The sequence below is a fragment of the Anolis sagrei genome, chromosome 1, assembly GCF_037176765.1.
Source record: "Anolis sagrei isolate rAnoSag1 chromosome 1, rAnoSag1.mat, whole genome shotgun sequence".
NCBI lineage: Eukaryota > Metazoa > Chordata > Lepidosauria > Squamata > Dactyloidae > Anolis > Anolis sagrei.
Genome location: NC_090021.1, coordinates 139,892,700 through 139,911,389, shown reverse-complemented (window position 1 = coordinate 139,911,389; position 18,690 = coordinate 139,892,700). Strand labels below are relative to the sequence as shown.

Genomic DNA, 18,690 nt, shown 5'->3' with positions numbered 1-18,690 from the left:
AGATATGTGCAGTGTGCATAGGAAATTCATGGGGTTTTTTCAAATTATAATCCGGCCCTCCGACAGTTTGAGGGACTGTGACCTGGCCCTCTGTTCAAAAAAGTTTGTGGACCCCTGAACTAGGTTATCTGAGTCTACACTGGCATATATTTCAGTTCAAAGCAGATAATGTGGGGTTTTATTCAGTTGTGTGGAAGGGGCAAAGAGACAGGACACCATTTGACGAAATAAAAACAATGCGATTCTATGGGACTATATTAAGGCCAAAGCACATGCAGTGGAAGTACACCCAGTGGGAGGACTATTAACTGGGAAGGACAGATAGGACTCAGCAGAGCCATGAAGGAATTGTTTGGCCTTGCAAGTCAGGTGAGAGGAAAAGAGCCAGCAGAGAAGACTCTAATAAAGAAAGGACAGGTAATCCCTGGGTTACAAACACCCGCCTCGTAGTTAAGAACGGGACGAGATAACAGGGAGTGAGAGAACTCTTCCCTTAGGAAGGGAAATGCGCTTTTTCCCGCTTTCTTTGCAGGCTGCCTCGTGGCCCTTGCTTCCCGGGCCCGCGCGCTCACCTCTCTGCTCCCTCCGGCGGGGCTGGGGCGGGGCTTCTTTCTCCGGCGGCTCGCGGCCAGGGGCGGGGGCGGGGTCAGCATCATGCCGGCTCCTTTGGCGGGGCGACGCCACCTGTGCCAGCTTCACACCTGAAAGCGCTTCCCATTATCGCCCCAGGGAGGGAGGGAGGGAGGAGTGGCGGCTGTTCTGTGGAACCCCCCGTTGCCTAGGAGACGCGGGGCCCTTCCAAGCGGGCCATTATTCCCTGCAAAGTGTGGCGGGCTTTCGCGCTGGGATGCCCTCCCTCCCTGAGTCCCCTGCTGCTACTCAGGCGCGTGCTCCGCACTTTCCCGCCAAATTGTGGGCCCTTCCACACAGCCCTCTCTCCCAGAATAGCAAGGCTGAAAATGCCACAATATCTGCTCTATATATATATATATATATGCTCTGTGCATAATGAGTACCTTAAAAACAAAAGAACCAATGAACGAAATCACACCAAATTTGGCAACAAAATGTCTCACAACCCAATGTATGTCCTTCACTCAATTTTTTTTGATTTTGCCATTTTGGAGTTGTAGTTGCTGGGATTTATAGTACACCTACGGTCAAAGAGCCTTCTCAACTCCACCAACGATGGAATTGAACCAAACTTGGCACACAGAACTCCCATGACCAACAGAAAATACTGGAAGGGTTTGGTGGGCATTGACCTTGAGTTTGGGAGTTGTAGTTCACCTACATCCAGAGAGCACTGTGGACTCAAACAATGATGGATCACGACCAAACTTGGCACGAATATTCCATATGCCCAAATATAAGCACGGATGGAGTTTGGGGGAAATAGACCTTGACATTTGGGAGTTGTAGTTACTGGGATTTATAGTTCACCTAGAATCAAAGAGTATGCTGAACCCCACCAACGACAGAATCAGGACAAACTTCCCACACAGAACCCGCATGACCAACAGAAAATACTTCAGGCCATCCAGTCCAACTCCCTTCACCAGGGCAAGAAAATGTAATCAAAGCCCTCCTGACGAGCCAATCAGCCATAGATATAGATAGATATGATTCACACACAGAGAGAGATAGTATCATAGATTTGAAAGGGACACCTAAAGAAGGACAATTAGATGTTGCATGTTCCAGAGTAGGCAAACCATACGATCTCCACATCAACACTGACAAAGAAACAGCAAGAAATACTTTTTACCCACAAGCATCAAGACAATACATATCAAGCAGAAATTTCCACATTATCTGCTTTGATCTGGGTTATCTGAGTCCACACTCAGATAATGTTGGGTTTTCTGTCTTGATATTCTGGGATATAGGGCTGTGTGGAAGGGCCCCCAGGAACTATCTTTATTTGGCATCAACCAATCCCCATAAATTCAGTTTATTATAGATAATAAAATATTTATAATAAACCAAACCAGTGCTTGTGAGTTTTATCTAATGTAGGTGAACTCGGTGTGGCTGTGGGAAAGCTGAGCCTGGAGAAAAGCTGGCATGAAGAAAATCAACTCCGACCATATCTGCACTACCATACAGTCCAGTCTCTGATCCCAGCTTATCTGCTTTAAACTGGATTATATGGCAGTATAGACTCATATAATCAAGATCAAATCAGATAATCTGGGATCAGATCTTGGGATATAGGGCAGTGTAGATCCAGCGTCAGGGCCCTTCCACACAGCCCTATAACCCAGAATATCAAGGCAGAAAATCCCACAAGACCTGCTTTGAACTGGGTTATCTGAGTCCACACTGCCATATATCCCAGTTTAAAGCAGAACATGTGGGATTTTATTCAGTTGTGAGGAAGGGTCCTCAGACAGCTGTTAGCTACAACTACAAGGCAAGAAAGGGACACCACCACCCAGTGTTTTCCAGAATGGTACCATATTTGTGTTCATTGACTAATTTAGACGTATATGCTTTTAATTCACTTGTCAAACTATGAATTTCATGGGGTTGCTCAGGCAAGGAATACTATACTCAGAAGTGGTGTATATTCTTTCCTATGAAATACAAACATTTATTGGTTGGATTTCTATCCCATCTTTATCCCAACATGGGATTCAATATTTTAAATAATAGATACATAAAGCCAGGGAGTTTCAGTGAAAAGCTGTGGTTCCTGTTGGTTCTCATTTCAATGAATTGGTGAATCTGAACTGGGGTCTTAGGGCCTTCCACACAGCCATATAATCCAGAATATCAAGGCAAAAAATCCCACAATATATGCTTTGAACTGGGATATCAGAGTCCACACTGCCATACATTACAGTTCAAAGCTCAAAATGTGGGATTTTCTGCCTTGATATTCTGGGTTATATGGCTGTATGGAAGGGTCCTCAGTTCAAAGCAGATATTGTGGATTATCTGCTTTCAACTGGAATATGTGGCAGTGTGGACTCAGATAACCTAGGGCCCTTCTACACAACCATATAACCCAGAATAGGGCCCTGGAAGTTTTTGTTGCTGCTCTGGGGCTGAGAATGTATGGCTTTTCCAAGGTCAACTAGGGGCCCTTACACACAGCCCTCTATCCCAGAATATAAAGGCAGAAAATCCTACATTATATGAGTGTGGACTCCGGTAACTCAGTTCAAAGCAGATATTGTGGGATTTTCTGCCTTGATATTTTGGGATATAGGGCTTGTGTGGAAGGGCCCTAATAGGTTTCCATGGTTAAGAAAAGATTCACAGCTTGATCTCTCAAATCACTAATCCATGCCAGCTCTCAGAGCCTTTCCAGACTGCCATGGTTTATGAGTCCATACTACTATATATCCCAGTTCAAAGCAGATAATGTGGAAATTTCTGCTTGATATTCTGGGATAGGCTGTGTCCTGGAACGTGTGGTGGCAGCACAACTCCAGGGATTTCTGGTAGACACTGATTATCTTGATCCGGCACAGTCTGGCTTTAGACCGGAACATGGAACGGAAACAGCCTTGGTCGCCTTGGTAGATGATCTTCGCAGAAAGCTGGACAGGGGGAGTGTGTCCCTGTTAGTTCTGCTGGACCTCTCAGCGACCTTTGATATTTTATTCAGCTGTGTGTAGGGGCCCTTAGTTTGCACTTTAAAGGTGCTGATGGGGTTCAGAACCTTGGACAGCACCTTTAAAATCTGAACAAAAAGCAAAGTAGGCTCATCTTTCTACAGAAACCATCACTAATACTGCAGAAAAGTCACTGGCAGTGTACTTACTTTGTATTCAGGTGGCCCTCCTTTCAGTTTCCAGCAACTGGAAAAGACTTTGGGTGAAACCTTGGAAATGTCTGCAGCTGCCACCAGTCTTTACTGGGTTATGTGCCTTATAATGAATGAGTCCCATTCATTATAAGGCTGCTTCTCATGTTTTAATTAGTTAACTTAAAGGAACAAACCTCTTCTCTGCGTGAGAGTAATAATAATAATAACACTTATTAATAAACATAACCCACTGTCAGACTTCCACCTAGTATTTAAATTTAGCAGAGCCCTATAGACAGAAGCAGCTCCAGACCTACTCTAGAAACTAAAATAATCTATATTTTAATCCTTGGAGAGAAGCTGCATTATTCTATGGGTAAACCAACCAATTGCTTGTCTTTGGAAGAATTAGAACTGTATGCAGTTCAGGAAATTCTATCCGCCATAATAATAATTCAGCTGCCCTATATGGTATTGGACCACAGATGTATCAGGTTGAAAGTTGAATGTCATATTTTCTAATTACAGAGGAAAGTGATCAACTTGGGGAAAATATCCTGGTGATACTTATCTTAAATAGGTAGTTTCATTGTGAAGGCACATCGTCAGCTTTCTCCCTTTACCTCCATGTCTCCCATGGTCCATTTTGGAAGTAAAAATAACAAAAAGCAATTTCTGCAAATCTGCAAAATATTGAAAACCCCCTTTTTTCAATCACATAAGAAATCACATTTCTAATTGGGTTGTTGGAGGTTTTTTCGGGCTATATTGCCATGATCTAGAGGCATTTTCTCCTGACGTTTCACCTACATCTATGGCAAGCATCCTCAGAGGTAGTGAGGTCTATTGGAACTAGGGACATGGGTTTAGATATCTGTGGAATGACCAGGGTGGGACAAAGGACTCTTGTCTGTTGGAGCTAGGTGTGAATGTTTCAACTGACTACCTGTATTAGCATTTGATGGCCTGGCAGTGCCTGGGGCAATCTTTTGTTGAGAGGTGACTAGATGTGCCTGATTGTTTCCTCTCTATTGTTTTGCTGTTGTAATTTTAGATGATTTTTTAATACTGGTAGCCAGATTTTGTTCATTTTCATGGTTTCCTCCTTTCTGTTGAAATTGTCCACATGCTTGTGGATTTCAATGGCTTCTCTGTGCAGTCTGACATGGTGGTTGTTAGAGTGGTCCAGCATTTCTGTGTTCTCAGGTGAAATGTCAGGAGAAAATGCCTCTAGAACATGGACATATAGCCCGAAAAAACCTACAACAACCCAGTGATTCCAGCCATTTCTACATTTTCCCCTATTCTTTTCCAAAGGGAGTTTCTTCTACTTTGCAGTCACTAGAGGGAGCCGAAAGTATGCCTCATTTGGTCTTTTAGCAATTGGGATTTTTGTACAAATATATCTATGTTTATAATTTTTTTCGAATTCCCGTCTATTATCTACTAACACTTAGGAAGTAAAACTCTTATGATGTGGATTCAGGGTCTCCGCTGTTCACATGCATCAGGTGACAATCCGTGTGGTAAGTATTTATATATATATTAAAAAATTATTTTAAATTCCTTAATTATATTTTGTTAAAGCTGCATAAACACATAAAATTGACTCTAATGTTTGTTAGACGCTCATCTAAGGAAGTTTTGTCATTGTGTTTGAGTTGCATTGGCAGAAAAAACTTTCCAATTTAACAAAGCATGGTGAAGGGAGAAAGAATCCCATACTTTGAGGAATACACACAAACACATATATGCAGTTGTTACTATTATGAAATAACATGTGCCATTGCTTTTGTTTACCCTAATCACTGAAGCATGATAGACTGTACATTCAGCCATGATAAGGATCTGGAAATCTGCTGAAGAGGGTGTTATCCCGCAGTAGGCAAGGGACAGGTATTTCCTACTTTACTCTTCTCTCACCTGCCATTTACCTTTTTGTAAACCACTTTCCTCTCTCCACTTCTCTCCCCAACAGTGTTCTTGTCCTGTTCTTTTAAGAATTGTCTAAACCTATTCAGTATTTCAATACTTTCTCCTGCAACATGTTTCTCAGTTAGTTGGAAAACATAGTTCTTGGAGAAATTTCCCAGAATTTGAGAAATTACATTTTACGAATAACAAATAGGAATGCTAAGTTATTTAAAAAAATGTCAAATAAACGGGGGCGGGGGCACTTTAATAACAATCAAACTAAGAAAGCAACAGACTTTAGGTAAGATGAGTCTTTAGACTATTTGAAACAGGTATGGAAATATATATCCTTGATTAGTTTGTGATAGTATTTAAAGCTGTCATAAATTACAGTGTAAATGGTAGCTAACTTCAAGTGGATTGAATATAATTTACTCAAAGGGAGTTTGTGGGCAGCAAATTAATGGGCGGTCTGTGAGTTACAAACATCTGATTTACAAACTACTTATAGTTCTAAAGAGTGACTTGAAAAACTGCTAGTCACTTCTGGTGTGAGAGAATTGGCCATCTGCAAAGAAGTTGCCCACGGGACACCCGGATGTTTTACTATCCTATGGGAAGCTTCTCTCATGTCCCCCATAAAAGCTGATGCTGACAGACAGGAGCTCTCCCCACTCCTCCAATTTGAACCACCAACCTTTTGGTCAGCAATCCTGCCAGCACAAGAGTTTAACCCATTGTGCCACCAGGGGGTCCTGACTCATAATTAAGAACAGGGGAGAAAAAACAACCCCTCGGAAGGTAAATCCACTCCTGAAAGTTATTGGGGGAGGGGGTGATTTTGAAAAAAATGGCTTATTGTGGAAACAAGGATAAATTCTGATGGTAAATAAAGCACTATCAGGCCTGTCTGATAAAAATTGGCTTTTGTTGTCAGCGGATAATACCAGGGTAGACTGGAAGTGTTTAAGACACTATGGATTATATATATATTCTCCTCTCATCACAATACAGGACTCCGCCTGGCGGGAGCTCAGTAGATTCAGTGCTGTCTTGCCATGGGTGTAACTCCACTTTAATTGTGCTAAGGCTCATAAAAGTTTACACATGGGGTTCAGTCTTGAGAGTTTCGTTCCAGGTCTGTAAGATAAATCTGAGGTTCCACAGTGGGTTCTCTTTACATTTTTGTATTATGTTGTAAGTTAATTATCATATAGTAATTAATTAAATAAATAAATAGCATTTTAGCAGTATAGGAGGCAAAGTGGTGGAATGTAATCTTTGGAAGTTCTGGCCCCATCTTTCCTTTTTCACAATTACCTTGTCCAAGTTTTAAGTTTAAGTCAGGATAGTTTTCCAGATACTGTTGGTTCATAGCTCCTATCATCCCTTATCATTGGCTATGCTGGCTAATGCTGATGACAATTATGAATAGCATCTAGAGCAGTGCTTCACAACCTTTTTTTTTACCAGGGACCACTTTGACCAGGGACCACTCTCCAACATTAGTACCAAAAGGGTTACGAATCAGTTTTTGGTCAACTTTAGATTTGGGGTGCTTGGTTATTTGGGGTGCTGATTCAGAAAACCATATCAACTCTAGTTTCTGATACAGAACATATGCCATCCAGTAGTCGCCATCTTCTTGCCCACAGAAAACCATATTTAATAAGCCGCGGCACTGTGGTTTCGCGAGACCAGTCGCTCTTGTTGCAATGGTGAGGCTGCGGACCATATTTCAATTCTTGCAGACGACTGGTGGTCTATGGATCACAGGCTGGGAACCACTGATCTAAAGAGAACCACATCCTCATAACAATATTTTCCCAAATATTTACCTATCTTTGTATAATTTAAAAATAATTTGTCTGTTTTTTTCTAAATGCATAACATGTAATCTTTTCTTATTGTTATTCTTAATCTCCTAGTCCAGTTTTCAAACAAAATGTGGAATAAGAATCCATTTTCTTTGCACTCAGGTCCCATTGAGAAAACTGAAATAGCTCTCTTCAGAAGTCTTTTTTTTTTTACTGTATTAACAATTTACTTTGACAAGATTGTTGTATGCTTTTTGTAGAATTTTTTTAAATATGACCATATTTATGTAATTCCAATTGTTACTAGGAGGATTTAGCATATAAAGTGTGAATTTGTTAGTAGCAAATGATTTGCTGTTATAAAATAATTGGGAAGGAATGAACAATACATGGAGATTTGCCTATTCCAGGAAGAGGGAGGATTTTTGGCAGACTTTGGCTCTTTCAGAGGGTTCCAGAATCTCAAAGGGACTATCTTTGCAGAGAACAAAATGTTCTGAGTTTGTTATGATGACTGCATCCTTTTGGAGAGAGCTTATAACTGTTATCCACTTTTTTCTGGATGGATAAGATTATTAACGCTCATGTCTACTAAAGTAATATGTGAATGTGCCAAGTGTGGGTTTGCAAAAAAAAAAAGTGCTGAAAGACAGGGAACCATAGATTATTTTATACTACAGTATTCAATTATGACGCAGTGGCATCCCACATTAACAGCTGTGCTTGGGTCTTATGGCATCCTAATATTTGGACAATGGTTGCGAGGGACTACAACTGTTTGGCTGTCAATTCTAAACTCCTTGCTCTGGACTGCAAATCCCAGGATTCTGCACAATGTTGACATGGCATTTAAAGTGGAATCATAGTGCTATAACTGCATATAGAGTGATATAAGCTGCATAATTAGCGATATCTCTCTGTGATGCATATTGCTGCCCTACCCAGCCAGATATGCCTCCGTACAATATTATTTGTAGTCCCTGGATTTATTTCGTGGTTTAGAAAACATAGGTGTGTTTCAGCCAAAGGTTTGTTGACTGAAATAAAGGGCATTTATTTATTTATTTATTTATTTATTTATTTAACATGTTTGTATCCCGTTCTTCTCACCCCCAGAGGGGGACTTAGTGTGGCTTCACAACAGGCATTCATGGGTGTATTTATTAGTTTGCTGGGAAGCTTCCTTTGGCAACATCACAAATTTCACAGGGTTTTCTTAGACAACAGATATTGAGAGGTGGTTTTGCACAGTTCCTTCTTCTGAAATAGAGGCTAAGGAGCCTGCTATGCATTGCTGGTCTCCCATTCAATTACTAACCAGATCTAATCTATTTCCAAGATCAGATAGGATCTAGTTCTCTGTGAGCACTGAAGCCTATTGGGTCAGGAAGGCCTTTTAAAAAATACGGTAAATATTCAAAAACTTTTAACCTACTGATGCCTCAATGCAATTTTATTGGTATCTATTTTTATTTTGAAATTTGCCTGTAGCTGTTGCATTTCCCACCCTAGGCTTATATTCGAGTCAATACGTTTTCCCAGTTTTTTTTGTGGTAAAATTAGGTGCCTCCGCTTATATTTGGGTCGGCTTATACTCGAGTATATAGGGTAAATGCAGTCAAATATATGTGTGTGTATCTATCTAAAATGATGTATTATTCTCCCCATATAGTTCAATAAAATGAACATAATAATGAGCCAGCTGTTAATTCTGCTGTTCTTCGGACCATTTTGCTTGTCTGCACCTCGACTTTTGGTATGTACAAGATGCACATGACAATCTTCTAAGAATCCCTGTATAATTGGTTTTACTAATATGGAGGTTAAATTTGTAGAACTGTAATTACTGAAAATATAGAATGGTAGTTAATTCAAGGAGTGCCACATTTCACACCTATTGATACAGACATGTCTTGACTCCAAGTTTTTTTTACTATGGTCCATAACAGTTTCCTTTTTAACAATTAAAAATAGGGTTGTTACTCAACAGCTTCTGTTTAAAAGCCTCCAAGGAAGGAGCTTCCACCACACTCCAAGCCAGAGAGTTCCACTGCTGAACAACTTTCAGATGCATTTAACATGTTCCAGGTTCTCCCTTCTCCTCCCATGTTCCACCTTAATTTCTCACTGATTCCTCATCTTCCTTCAAACACCACAAACAAGAGTCCAAAATGCAAAATTAGTTAGCATTAAATCACCTTAGTAGGGAAGGGAGGAGAGTATGGGAAGGAAAATAATCTGGCCTTTGCTGGTTTGTTGTTACTGTGTGCCTTCAAGTCATTTCCGGTACCCACAGTGGCCCAATGGGTTAAACCCTCCCAGACTCCAGCCACATTTGGTTGGTGGTATGGCCTTCAACTCTGCCCTATATGAAATATAAGAATACCTGCCTGTGTGTGCACATAGACACATCAGGATCCAGTACAGTAGGTTTCCCACTTCCATAGGGTTTAGATGCACAGGAAGCCCAGTGAAAGTGGAAAAGACATGAACAGGAAAAAAACCCATCATTTCCAATCCCTGTCATTTATAGGAAGGTTACCACAGAGTTGTGCTGAAGGACCTAGAGATTTATAGAGAGCTTTTCTCTCTAGGAATCTCTAGGTCAAGCATCCCCAAACTGTGGCCCTCCAGCTGTTTAGGCCCCCAGTTCCCAAAAGCCATGGCCAGCTTGTTCAGTGGTCAGGAATTCTGGGAGTTGGAGGGCTGCAGCTTGGGCACGTCACTTTGGTCAACATCCAGCAGATGGTGTTGGACCCAGATATCTGCAAACATCCAGAGTTGGGTCTATCCTTCCTGTGAATAAAGATTTTTCTTTCCACTTGTAGGAAAGGGATGAGTGTCTGTTGGAAAACAGCAAACTGCAACAGACATTGAAAACACTCCAAGATTTATCCCAGCTCTATGAACTCCAGCTGAATGACCTCCTGGGGAACAATTACCACAGACAAACAAGCAAAGTCTTCTCTGCCAGAGAGCCATCTCCACAAAACACATCTTTGCCCACAACCAGTGGGGGCCTCTTAGTCTATGATCAAGGTAGATTATCTCTGCAAGTGGGGCCTATTTATCTGAGGGCACTGGGAAGTATCTTGCTTTAATTTTACTTTTGTGAAATATGTTGCTTTATTTTGGACTGCACCCATTAAACAGATGCTTGCCCTGTCTCTCCTGTGGCTTTGCAATGTGATAATTTTGCTACAAGTGTCATAGTTTTATCTTGACACACTCTGGAAATCTCATAAAGTTTTTACTTATTTATGGATGTATTTACTTATTATTAAAAATTCAAATGTTGATGTAAATAAAATGAGTTGCAAAAACACTAAAGAACTTCTTTTTCAAGAGCTGTTAGTTCAATATATCAATTTTCTTCCTAATCTAATATATTTCCCAGGAGGTTAGACAAGAATGGATAATTGTAATTCTGCAGGTATTTATTTGCTCACATTTCCCATCCGCTGTAGCCAGCAAAGCCAATGGTGAGGCACTATGGGAGACGTAGTTTTAAAATATCTGGAGTGATATAATTGCCAACTCCTGAGTTTGAGGCATAGTAGACTCTGGAGCGGATGTTGTCCACATCAGTTGCCAAATTTACTCCTCATCTCTGAGCAAATGTATCAAAGCAGATGTATCAAAGCATCTCAAGTCAGATGTGGGTTATTTATTGTATTACTTTAAATCAGGTTAAGAAATGTGTGGCCCATCAGAAGTTGTTGGTCTGCCCCACCCACCACCCTTTACCATTGGTTATGTTGCCCAGTCTGATGGGATTTGTAATCCAACAACATAGTTTGAATGTATCAGTTTAAGCTGACACAGGGGCATTTGTTGTTGGAGATAGCAACCTTCTCAAGCCTCCTCTATTTAATGTTTTGTCTGTTTATAATGTGTCATTTATTTCCTGAAGTGTATGTCTTCTTTGGTTTGCAGTTTACTTAGCTCTATGGACTTGAGGCAGTGGGAAGGGCTGCAGACCATGTGACTAGTTCAGTGACCATTTAGAATGTAGTTGATGTATGACAGTTGAGGCGTGCGTCAGTTTGAGTAGAGAAGTCAGTGTAGGAAGTTAGAAAACTGTTGAGGCTTGAGTCCCTTAGTAGTAGACTGTTACGGAAGAGAGCTGTAGAGAGCAATATAGTTTTGAAGAAACTGATAAAGACTATAAGTGAAAGATATAAGAACCGATGTAAGGGTTCCCTTTCAAAGTTACAAACTGAAATGTTTTAAAGTTTAATCTGACAAGAAATGTGCCTGTATATTTAAATACATGAAGTTGTGTGTAAAACAAACATGTTATTTTAAAAGAAGTCTACTTGAATCTTTGTCTGCTGAGAGCATCCAACAGAAGCAAGATATTTATGTGCCCAGTGATAATCCATTACCCAATAAATTAAAGGAACACTTCCGTAACTCTGCTACCCAATAGGTTATGATCCTAACAGGTCATAATCCATATCCCAATATTTGTTTTGCTTTACAGAAGTGGTGGGATCTGAATTAAGATTCCTGTGCATGAAAATTGAAAGTTTAATCCTACAGACATTGACCCAATAAGTATAAATACTAATATCGAGTGAAGGCATAAGTAGACCTGGCTTTTTCTTTGTGGATTAAGATACTATGAAAACACAATGTGCTCTAAATTATATAATACTTTTGAACTATATTGGAAAAACCACTTGACTGCAATCTAGGACTACTCGTTACTTGGATTTTTGTGAACTGTGCCTGTAAAAATACTTAAATCGTATATTTCAACTACAGAAATGGGACTACTATTATGGGGGAAATGTTCATAGTCATTTTATTTGTCTACAGCGAAATGGCCATTCCACATGATGCATCACAAAGAGCAGTACTTGTAGGCTTCTGCAACAAGAAAATAATTAGGCACTAAGAGCCATTTATTCATGTTTATTTACAATTATTAGAAAACCTTCCCATGTTTCTGCTGAGAGTATCTTCTCCTCAGACAAACTCATCAACTCCAGTATTAATTTCACAATAATATATGAGTGCAAGAGTTGTGTGATATAATTGTTTGAGTGTCGGACTATGACTCAAGAGAGAACACATGTAATAGACCACATACGTTAATAAATTGCAAAATACACAAAAGCTAACAGTCAGCAGAATCATGTAATGAAAGAGAGATATGAAATCATTTCTAGAATGGTGCCGCTTCATCAACCTGAGTTGCTGCACAGATTCAGTCTCCCTGGTACATCACCCTTCTTCTACTTTTAATGCTGTTTTGTTTAGATTGTGCAATGGTGTTCATCCGTGGAAAAACTGAAAGTGGATACTACAGAATTAGACCCAGAATGGATAAGGAACCCTTCCTTGTGTACTGTGATATGTCAGATGGTGGAGGATGGACAGTGATCCAGCGGCGGAGCAATGGCAAGGAGAATTTCTTCAGGTATACAGTTAATAATAGCTTATTTGGAATATCAGTCTCCCCTCCGCCCCCCGCTTCCATACCTGTTCCATTCACCTGTATTTTTAAATTGCGATTTTTTTTTTATCTGTGTTTTAATAACTGCTTCACTGGGGAGCTGTGTTTCCCCTTCCCAGGGTGCTTGTGCCTCGCTTTGTGCTGGTCAGTGACTGTAATAAAGTTTTGTATTGTATTGTATTCTTTTTGGAATTGATATTTTATTGGTTTGGAAACTAGGCAAGTGGGGTTTATATATCTGTGGAATGTCCAGAGTGGGAGAAAAAACTATTGCCTGTTTGGGGCAAGTTTGAATATTGCAAAAGGTCACATTGATTAGCATTGAATGGCCTTGCAGCGTCAAAGCCTGGCTGCTTCCTGTCTGCGAGAATATAAAATGAAGGCAGTAAATAAAGAGAAACACTCAAAAATAGGGAATTCCAGACAGGAAATAATCAGGGCCAGCCAACATCTCCCAACAAAGGATTTCCCAGGCAGGAAGCAGCCAGACTTTGAAGTTGCAAGGCCATTAAATACTAATTAAAGTGGCCAAATGCAACATTCACACTTGCCTCAAGCAGACAAGAGTTCTTTGTTTCACCCGGGACATTCCACAGGTATATAAACCCTGCTTGCCTAGTTTCCAACAGACCTCACAACCTCTGAGGATTTTTTTTCACGTCAGGAGCGACTTGACAAACTTCAAGTCACTTCTGGTGTGAGAGAATTTTCCGTCTGCAAGGACGTTGCCCAGGGGATGCCCGGATGTTTTACCATCCTATTGGAGACTTCTCTCATGTCCTCTCATGAGAAGCTGGAGATGACAGATGGGAACTAGCCTCATTCCCAGATTTGAACTGTCAACCTTTTGGTCAGCAGTCTTGCCAGCACAAGGGTTTAACCCAGGGGTCCTCAAACTAAGGCCCGGGGGCCAGATACGGGCCTCCATGATCATTTACCTGGCCCTTACTCAGGGTCAACCTAAGTCTGAAATGATTTGAAAGCACACAACAACAACAATCCTATCTCAATCAACCAAAAGCAGGCCCACACTTCCCACCAAAATACTAATAAGTTTATATTTGTTTAAATTGTTCTTCATTTTAATTATTGTATTGTATTTAAGTGTTTTTTGCACTACAAATAAGATATGTGCAGTGTGCATAGGAATTCATTCGTGTTTTTCAACTTATAATCCGGCCCTCCAACAGTTTAAGGGACTGTGACCTGGCCCTCTGTTTAAAAAGTTCGAGGATCCCTGGTTTAACCTATTGTGCCACCGGGGGCTCCTACCTGCCATATATGTGAGCGAAATGCCTGCCATATATGTGAGCAAAATGTCAGGAGAGAATGCTTCTGGAACATGGCCATACAGCTTGGAAAACTCACAGCAACCCAGTGATTCCAACCATTAAAGCCTTCGACAATACGGATATCTTATTTTCCTTTAGAGCAGTGGTTCTCAACCTGTGGGTCCCCAGATGTTTTGGCCTTCAACTCCCAGAAATCCTAACAGCTGGTAAACTGGCTGGGATTTCTGGGAGTTGTAGGCCAAAACACCTGGGGACCCACAGGTTGAGAACCACTGCTTTAGAGGGAGCATTTGTGCTTTTCCAGAAATGAATCAATGCATTACCACCACACCCATCCCAAAATAAATTTGAATAAAATGTGCATGTGCTCAATCGACATATAAGTGAAACATTCTAGTATTTGAATAGAAATAGCAGGGAAGCTCATTACCGGATATCCTATTTGCTTGCTTATTGTACTGTTGATGGACAACGTCTGGTCTTTATTTTCCTGTGGTGCATCTACACTGTAGAATTGCTGTCATTTAATACCACTTTAACTGTCATGGCTGAATAATATATAGAATCATAAGAATTGAAGTTTTGCAAGGACTTTAGCCTTCTTTGCCAAAAAGTATTGATACTTGATCAAACGGCAACTCCCATAATTCTGTAGCATTGAGCCGTGGCAGTTGAATTGGTGTCAAACTGCATTCATTCTACAGTATGGAAACACCCCTAGACTGGGCTGCAAAGCTTTTCTGACATAGGATTGTTATCTGATATGTTTTTAGAGGATGTCTGATACAGCATATTGCTGATGCCAAGGAGGCTAGGGTCTGATAGGGAGCACTAGTTTAAGTTCTTTAATGGAAGGAGTCCAGGATATAATATGAAAACAAGAAATCCTGCATTTTGTATCTGACCTCAGAGCACTGATAGGTGTGCATTGCCTCATTGCAGACTATGGGCAGACTACAAAGAAGGGTTTGGAGAATTCCAGAGCAAAGGTGATGAGTACTGGTTGGGTAATGATAAAATCTATGACCTACTGCTTAGAGGTAAGTACAGACATTTCCTCTAGATAGATCTCTGTGATGTTGTTCAAACAGACCAACTTCCATGTCAGTCCATGAGCATGTCAAGACTTTCTATTCCCAGTCACTTCTTCTAATTCAAAATGGGCACATTTGCAGGCTAAGCCATGTAGAATGAAGAAGAGCCCTGAAGAACTTTATTAGAACTTTACTACTGTAAGTTTTCCAGGCTGTATGGGCATGTTCCAGAAGCATTCTCTCCTGATGTTTCACCCATATCTATGTCAGGCAACCTCCGAGGATTCATGCCATAGATGTGGATGAAAATGTCAGGAGAGAATGCTTCTGGAACATGGCCATACAGCCTGGAAAATTCAAAACAACCTAGCCAAATTTCAGCCATGAAAGCGTTTGACAACTTTCTTGGTGTTGTTTTTTCATTTGGTGCAACTGTATTGAAGACTCCAATATGATCGGAGCCATAGTTTAATTAGGGATTGGGGAGAGCATGACTCTTCTCTCTTATGCCCTTTTCCTGACTGTGGTGCAGCATGCACTCTGTTTACCTTCTGCATGCAACTTGGTTATGGCATGCTACATGGTTATGGCATGCTTTGTTTACCTTCTGCATGCACTTTGGTTATGGCATGGTCTTTCTATACTTTGATATCTCTGCAGTGTGTTCACACTTCCGTCTCCTTTTATATAAGAGAGTTTGGCGTAATCTCATTTTATATTCTAGGAGAAAACTCGCTGAAAATAGACCTGATGGACTGGCATGGGGAAAGACGATATGCAATGTATGAAGACTTCCAGCTCAAGAATGAGACGGTGTGTGACCTATCTTATAAATCCATTAGCCTGGCAGAATAACAAGTGGAGGAGAATTAATGGTGCTCTATCAGTTTCCCATAGGGTTATAGTAGAGATAATATAACAGATATTTTTTTAAAGTTAAAGGCTCTCTTAGTACAGTAGCCTAAGTATTCTAAGCAGTTAATTAATTCTGGATAAATAAAAATGACATTATTATTATTAATGACAAAGTGAACTGTTAGAGTAACTACTTGAGACTAGGAAATCTAACAAGTGCTCTTTTCAAAGAATAAAATACAATTAACAGAAGGATGTGGAAAAATACCGAATTGAGATTTTATTTGCTATAATTATATAATGAAGGAAGTCACGGTTTCTCAACTGCAAGGTGCAAGTGGGAAACTAGTCACGTTGCATTCTGGTGATTTATTACATGTTACCATGAAGGAGGAGTCCCCAGTAGTGCAGTGGGTTAAACTGCTGAACTTTCTGATTGAAAGGTCGCAGGTTCGAATCCGGGGAGCAGCGTGAGCTCTTGCTATTAGCTCCAGCTTCTGCCAACCTAGCAGTTCAAAAACATGCAAATGTGAGTAGATCAATAGGTACCGCTCCGGCGGGAAGGTAACGGTGCTCCATGCAGTCATGCCGGCCACAAGACCTTGGAGGTGTCTATGGACAATGCTGGCTCTTCGGCCTAGAAATGGAGATGAGCACCAACCCCCAGAATCGGACACAACTGGACTTAATGTTAGGGGAAAATCTTTACCTTTACCTACCTGCCATGGATTTGGATTTTTAAAAATATGTGATTTCTGTTGGAAAAAAATATGTTTTAAGGGTGAGAACCAATACACAAATAACTACGAAGTATGAAGGTGAAGTATGAACGAATAAAAAAAAAAACAAGGTTATGGCAACGAGACTGATTGATAACTGGCAAACAGAGGGAGAAAATGTGGAGGCAGTGACAGACTTTGCCAGGCTGCCCTGATATTCATAGGGGGCAAGGTGAAAGCTTCTCTCTACCTGATTTAATGAGCTCAGTTGCATACCTGACTTTTAAGAAATGTTTCTGTCATTTCCTTCAGGATCATTACAGAATATCCTTTGGCACCTTCTCTGGGACTGCTGGGGATGCTTTGTCTGGAGGGAGCAACTTCGATCAACAGTGGTCTGCATCACTCCGTGGGATGCCCTTCTCGACTTCTGACAGGGACAATGACAGGTTTCTAATGGGCAGCTGTGCACAGGAGAGCAGGAGTGGCTGGTGGTTCAATCGGTGAGTTGATGGGTAAAGCAGCTGCTCAATAATCAGCACCAGCTCCACCATATTTGTGAATGCAAGATTTTTCTTAAGTATGTCAGAGTCAAATACAGGTTATATTGCTAATTCTGGAGAGCCAGTGTGGTATAAAAAGTAAAGTTTTCTGCTAGGATGCAGAACTTGGAGATGTATTTGTTTAATGCAATGCCTCTTACTAAATATTAATTAGTGCAGAACAACAGAAATGAGCTACCAGACAACTCCTATAAGTCCCTTCAAAGACCTCCAGTATTTTTTGTTGGTCATGGGGGTTCTTATCCAAGTTAGTTCCAGGTCCATCATTGGTGGAGTTCAAAGTGCTCTTAGATTGCAGTGAACTATACATCCCAGTATCTGCAATTCCTATAAATCTTGGTGAATTCTCCTCAAACCTCTCTAATATGTTCAGTTGCTGATCAATTCCTCTGTTTGCTATGCGCCATAAAAAAGGATAGGACAGGGTTAAGGGAGAGACAGTGGGCAGTGTCATGCAAATTCCACACCAATGGAGAGAGTAAGATACACTGGGATGTCAGTGGTAGAGGAAACACATAAAATCTAGGATGAAATGGTCCCCGTATGAAAACCTTCACTTGGGTGGTGATCAGTATGGTGTTTGTGGAGGACATTGGCAGGGCTCTTGGGACATGTTCATGGCACTCACTATGACCTGCAGTGTCATTGGAGGGAGGGCTATTAGTGTCTCCTGAGTAGTGAGAGCTATAACTGTTTGTAGAGGCAGAATGCTGTTTGTGTAAGTGGACACCTCTGCCACACGCACATATACATATTTTCACTTTTATTATGTGTATAGATTGTGCATGACTGTGTTTTCACTTGTTTATCATTAGGTTTTTAGCTTTGTTGTAAGTCACTTTGAGTCTTGTGTCAGGAGAAAGGAGGGATATAAATAAAGAAAATAAAACAAAAAGGAAAAAACAGATGTTTGTGTTTAAGCAGTTCCTTTACCATTGATTAATGTTTGCTTTCTATTTTTATTTGTTTTTACTCTACAAGATGCCATGCAGCAAATCTCAATGGATTATATTATAAGAAAGGGAAATACACAGCTTCTTCTGACAATGGAGTGGTTTGGTCCACATGGCGAGGGCTGTGGTATTCCCTGAAGTACACAGCCATGAAAATAAGGATCCCTTCTTTTGTGGATGGAGAGAGTGGAGATGGTGAAGCCAACTGAGATAGTTCATCCATGCATCCTGGAAAAAAGACAAGTGTCATGCCAAGAAAGGAAGGAAGGAAGGAAGGAAGGAAGGAAGGAAGGAAGGAAGGAAGGAAGGAAGGAAGGAA

General features: G+C 40.7%; 2 protein-coding genes across 2 annotated transcripts in view; one reads left to right on the top strand and one right to left on the bottom strand.

Moving 5' to 3' along the window:
• The window catches only part of LOC132782042 (phosphatidylinositol 3,4,5-trisphosphate 3-phosphatase TPTE2-like), a 34,742-nt gene extending 34,036 nt beyond the window's left edge, over nt 1-706 (bottom strand). Inside the window, exon 1 of the mRNA XM_060786708.2 lies at nt 573-706. The gene's annotated coding sequence lies outside the window, so the exon portion shown is untranslated. The remainder of the gene's footprint in view (nt 1-572) is intronic.
• A 4,496-nt stretch (nt 707-5,202) lies between these two features.
• Nucleotides 5,203-18,580, top strand: LOC132782082 (fibrinogen-like protein 1). The gene is made up of 8 exons (XM_060786753.2): nt 5,203-5,286; nt 9,164-9,247; nt 10,320-10,530; nt 12,760-12,919; nt 15,190-15,287; nt 16,006-16,094; nt 17,168-17,358; nt 18,400-18,580. The coding sequence occupies exons 1-8, from the start codon at nt 5,263-5,265 to the stop codon at nt 18,578-18,580; spliced, it is 1,038 nt and encodes a 345-aa protein (XP_060642736.2). The 5' UTR covers nt 5,203-5,262.
• Nucleotides 18,581-18,690: the final 110 nt, after the last annotated feature.

Bases quoted from the DNA above. Each gene is read 5' to 3' on its own strand.
- LOC132782082 (XM_060786753.2), top strand. From the start codon at position 5,263: ATGCATCAGGTGACAATCCGTGTG. The intron at 12,920-15,189 runs GTATACAGTTAA...GCCTCATTGCAG, and splicing joins GGCAAGGAGAATTTCTTCAG to ACTATGGGCAGACTACAAAG. The intron at 15,288-16,005 runs GTAAGTACAGAC...TTTATATTCTAG, and splicing joins CTATGACCTACTGCTTAGAG to GAGAAAACTCGCTGAAAATA.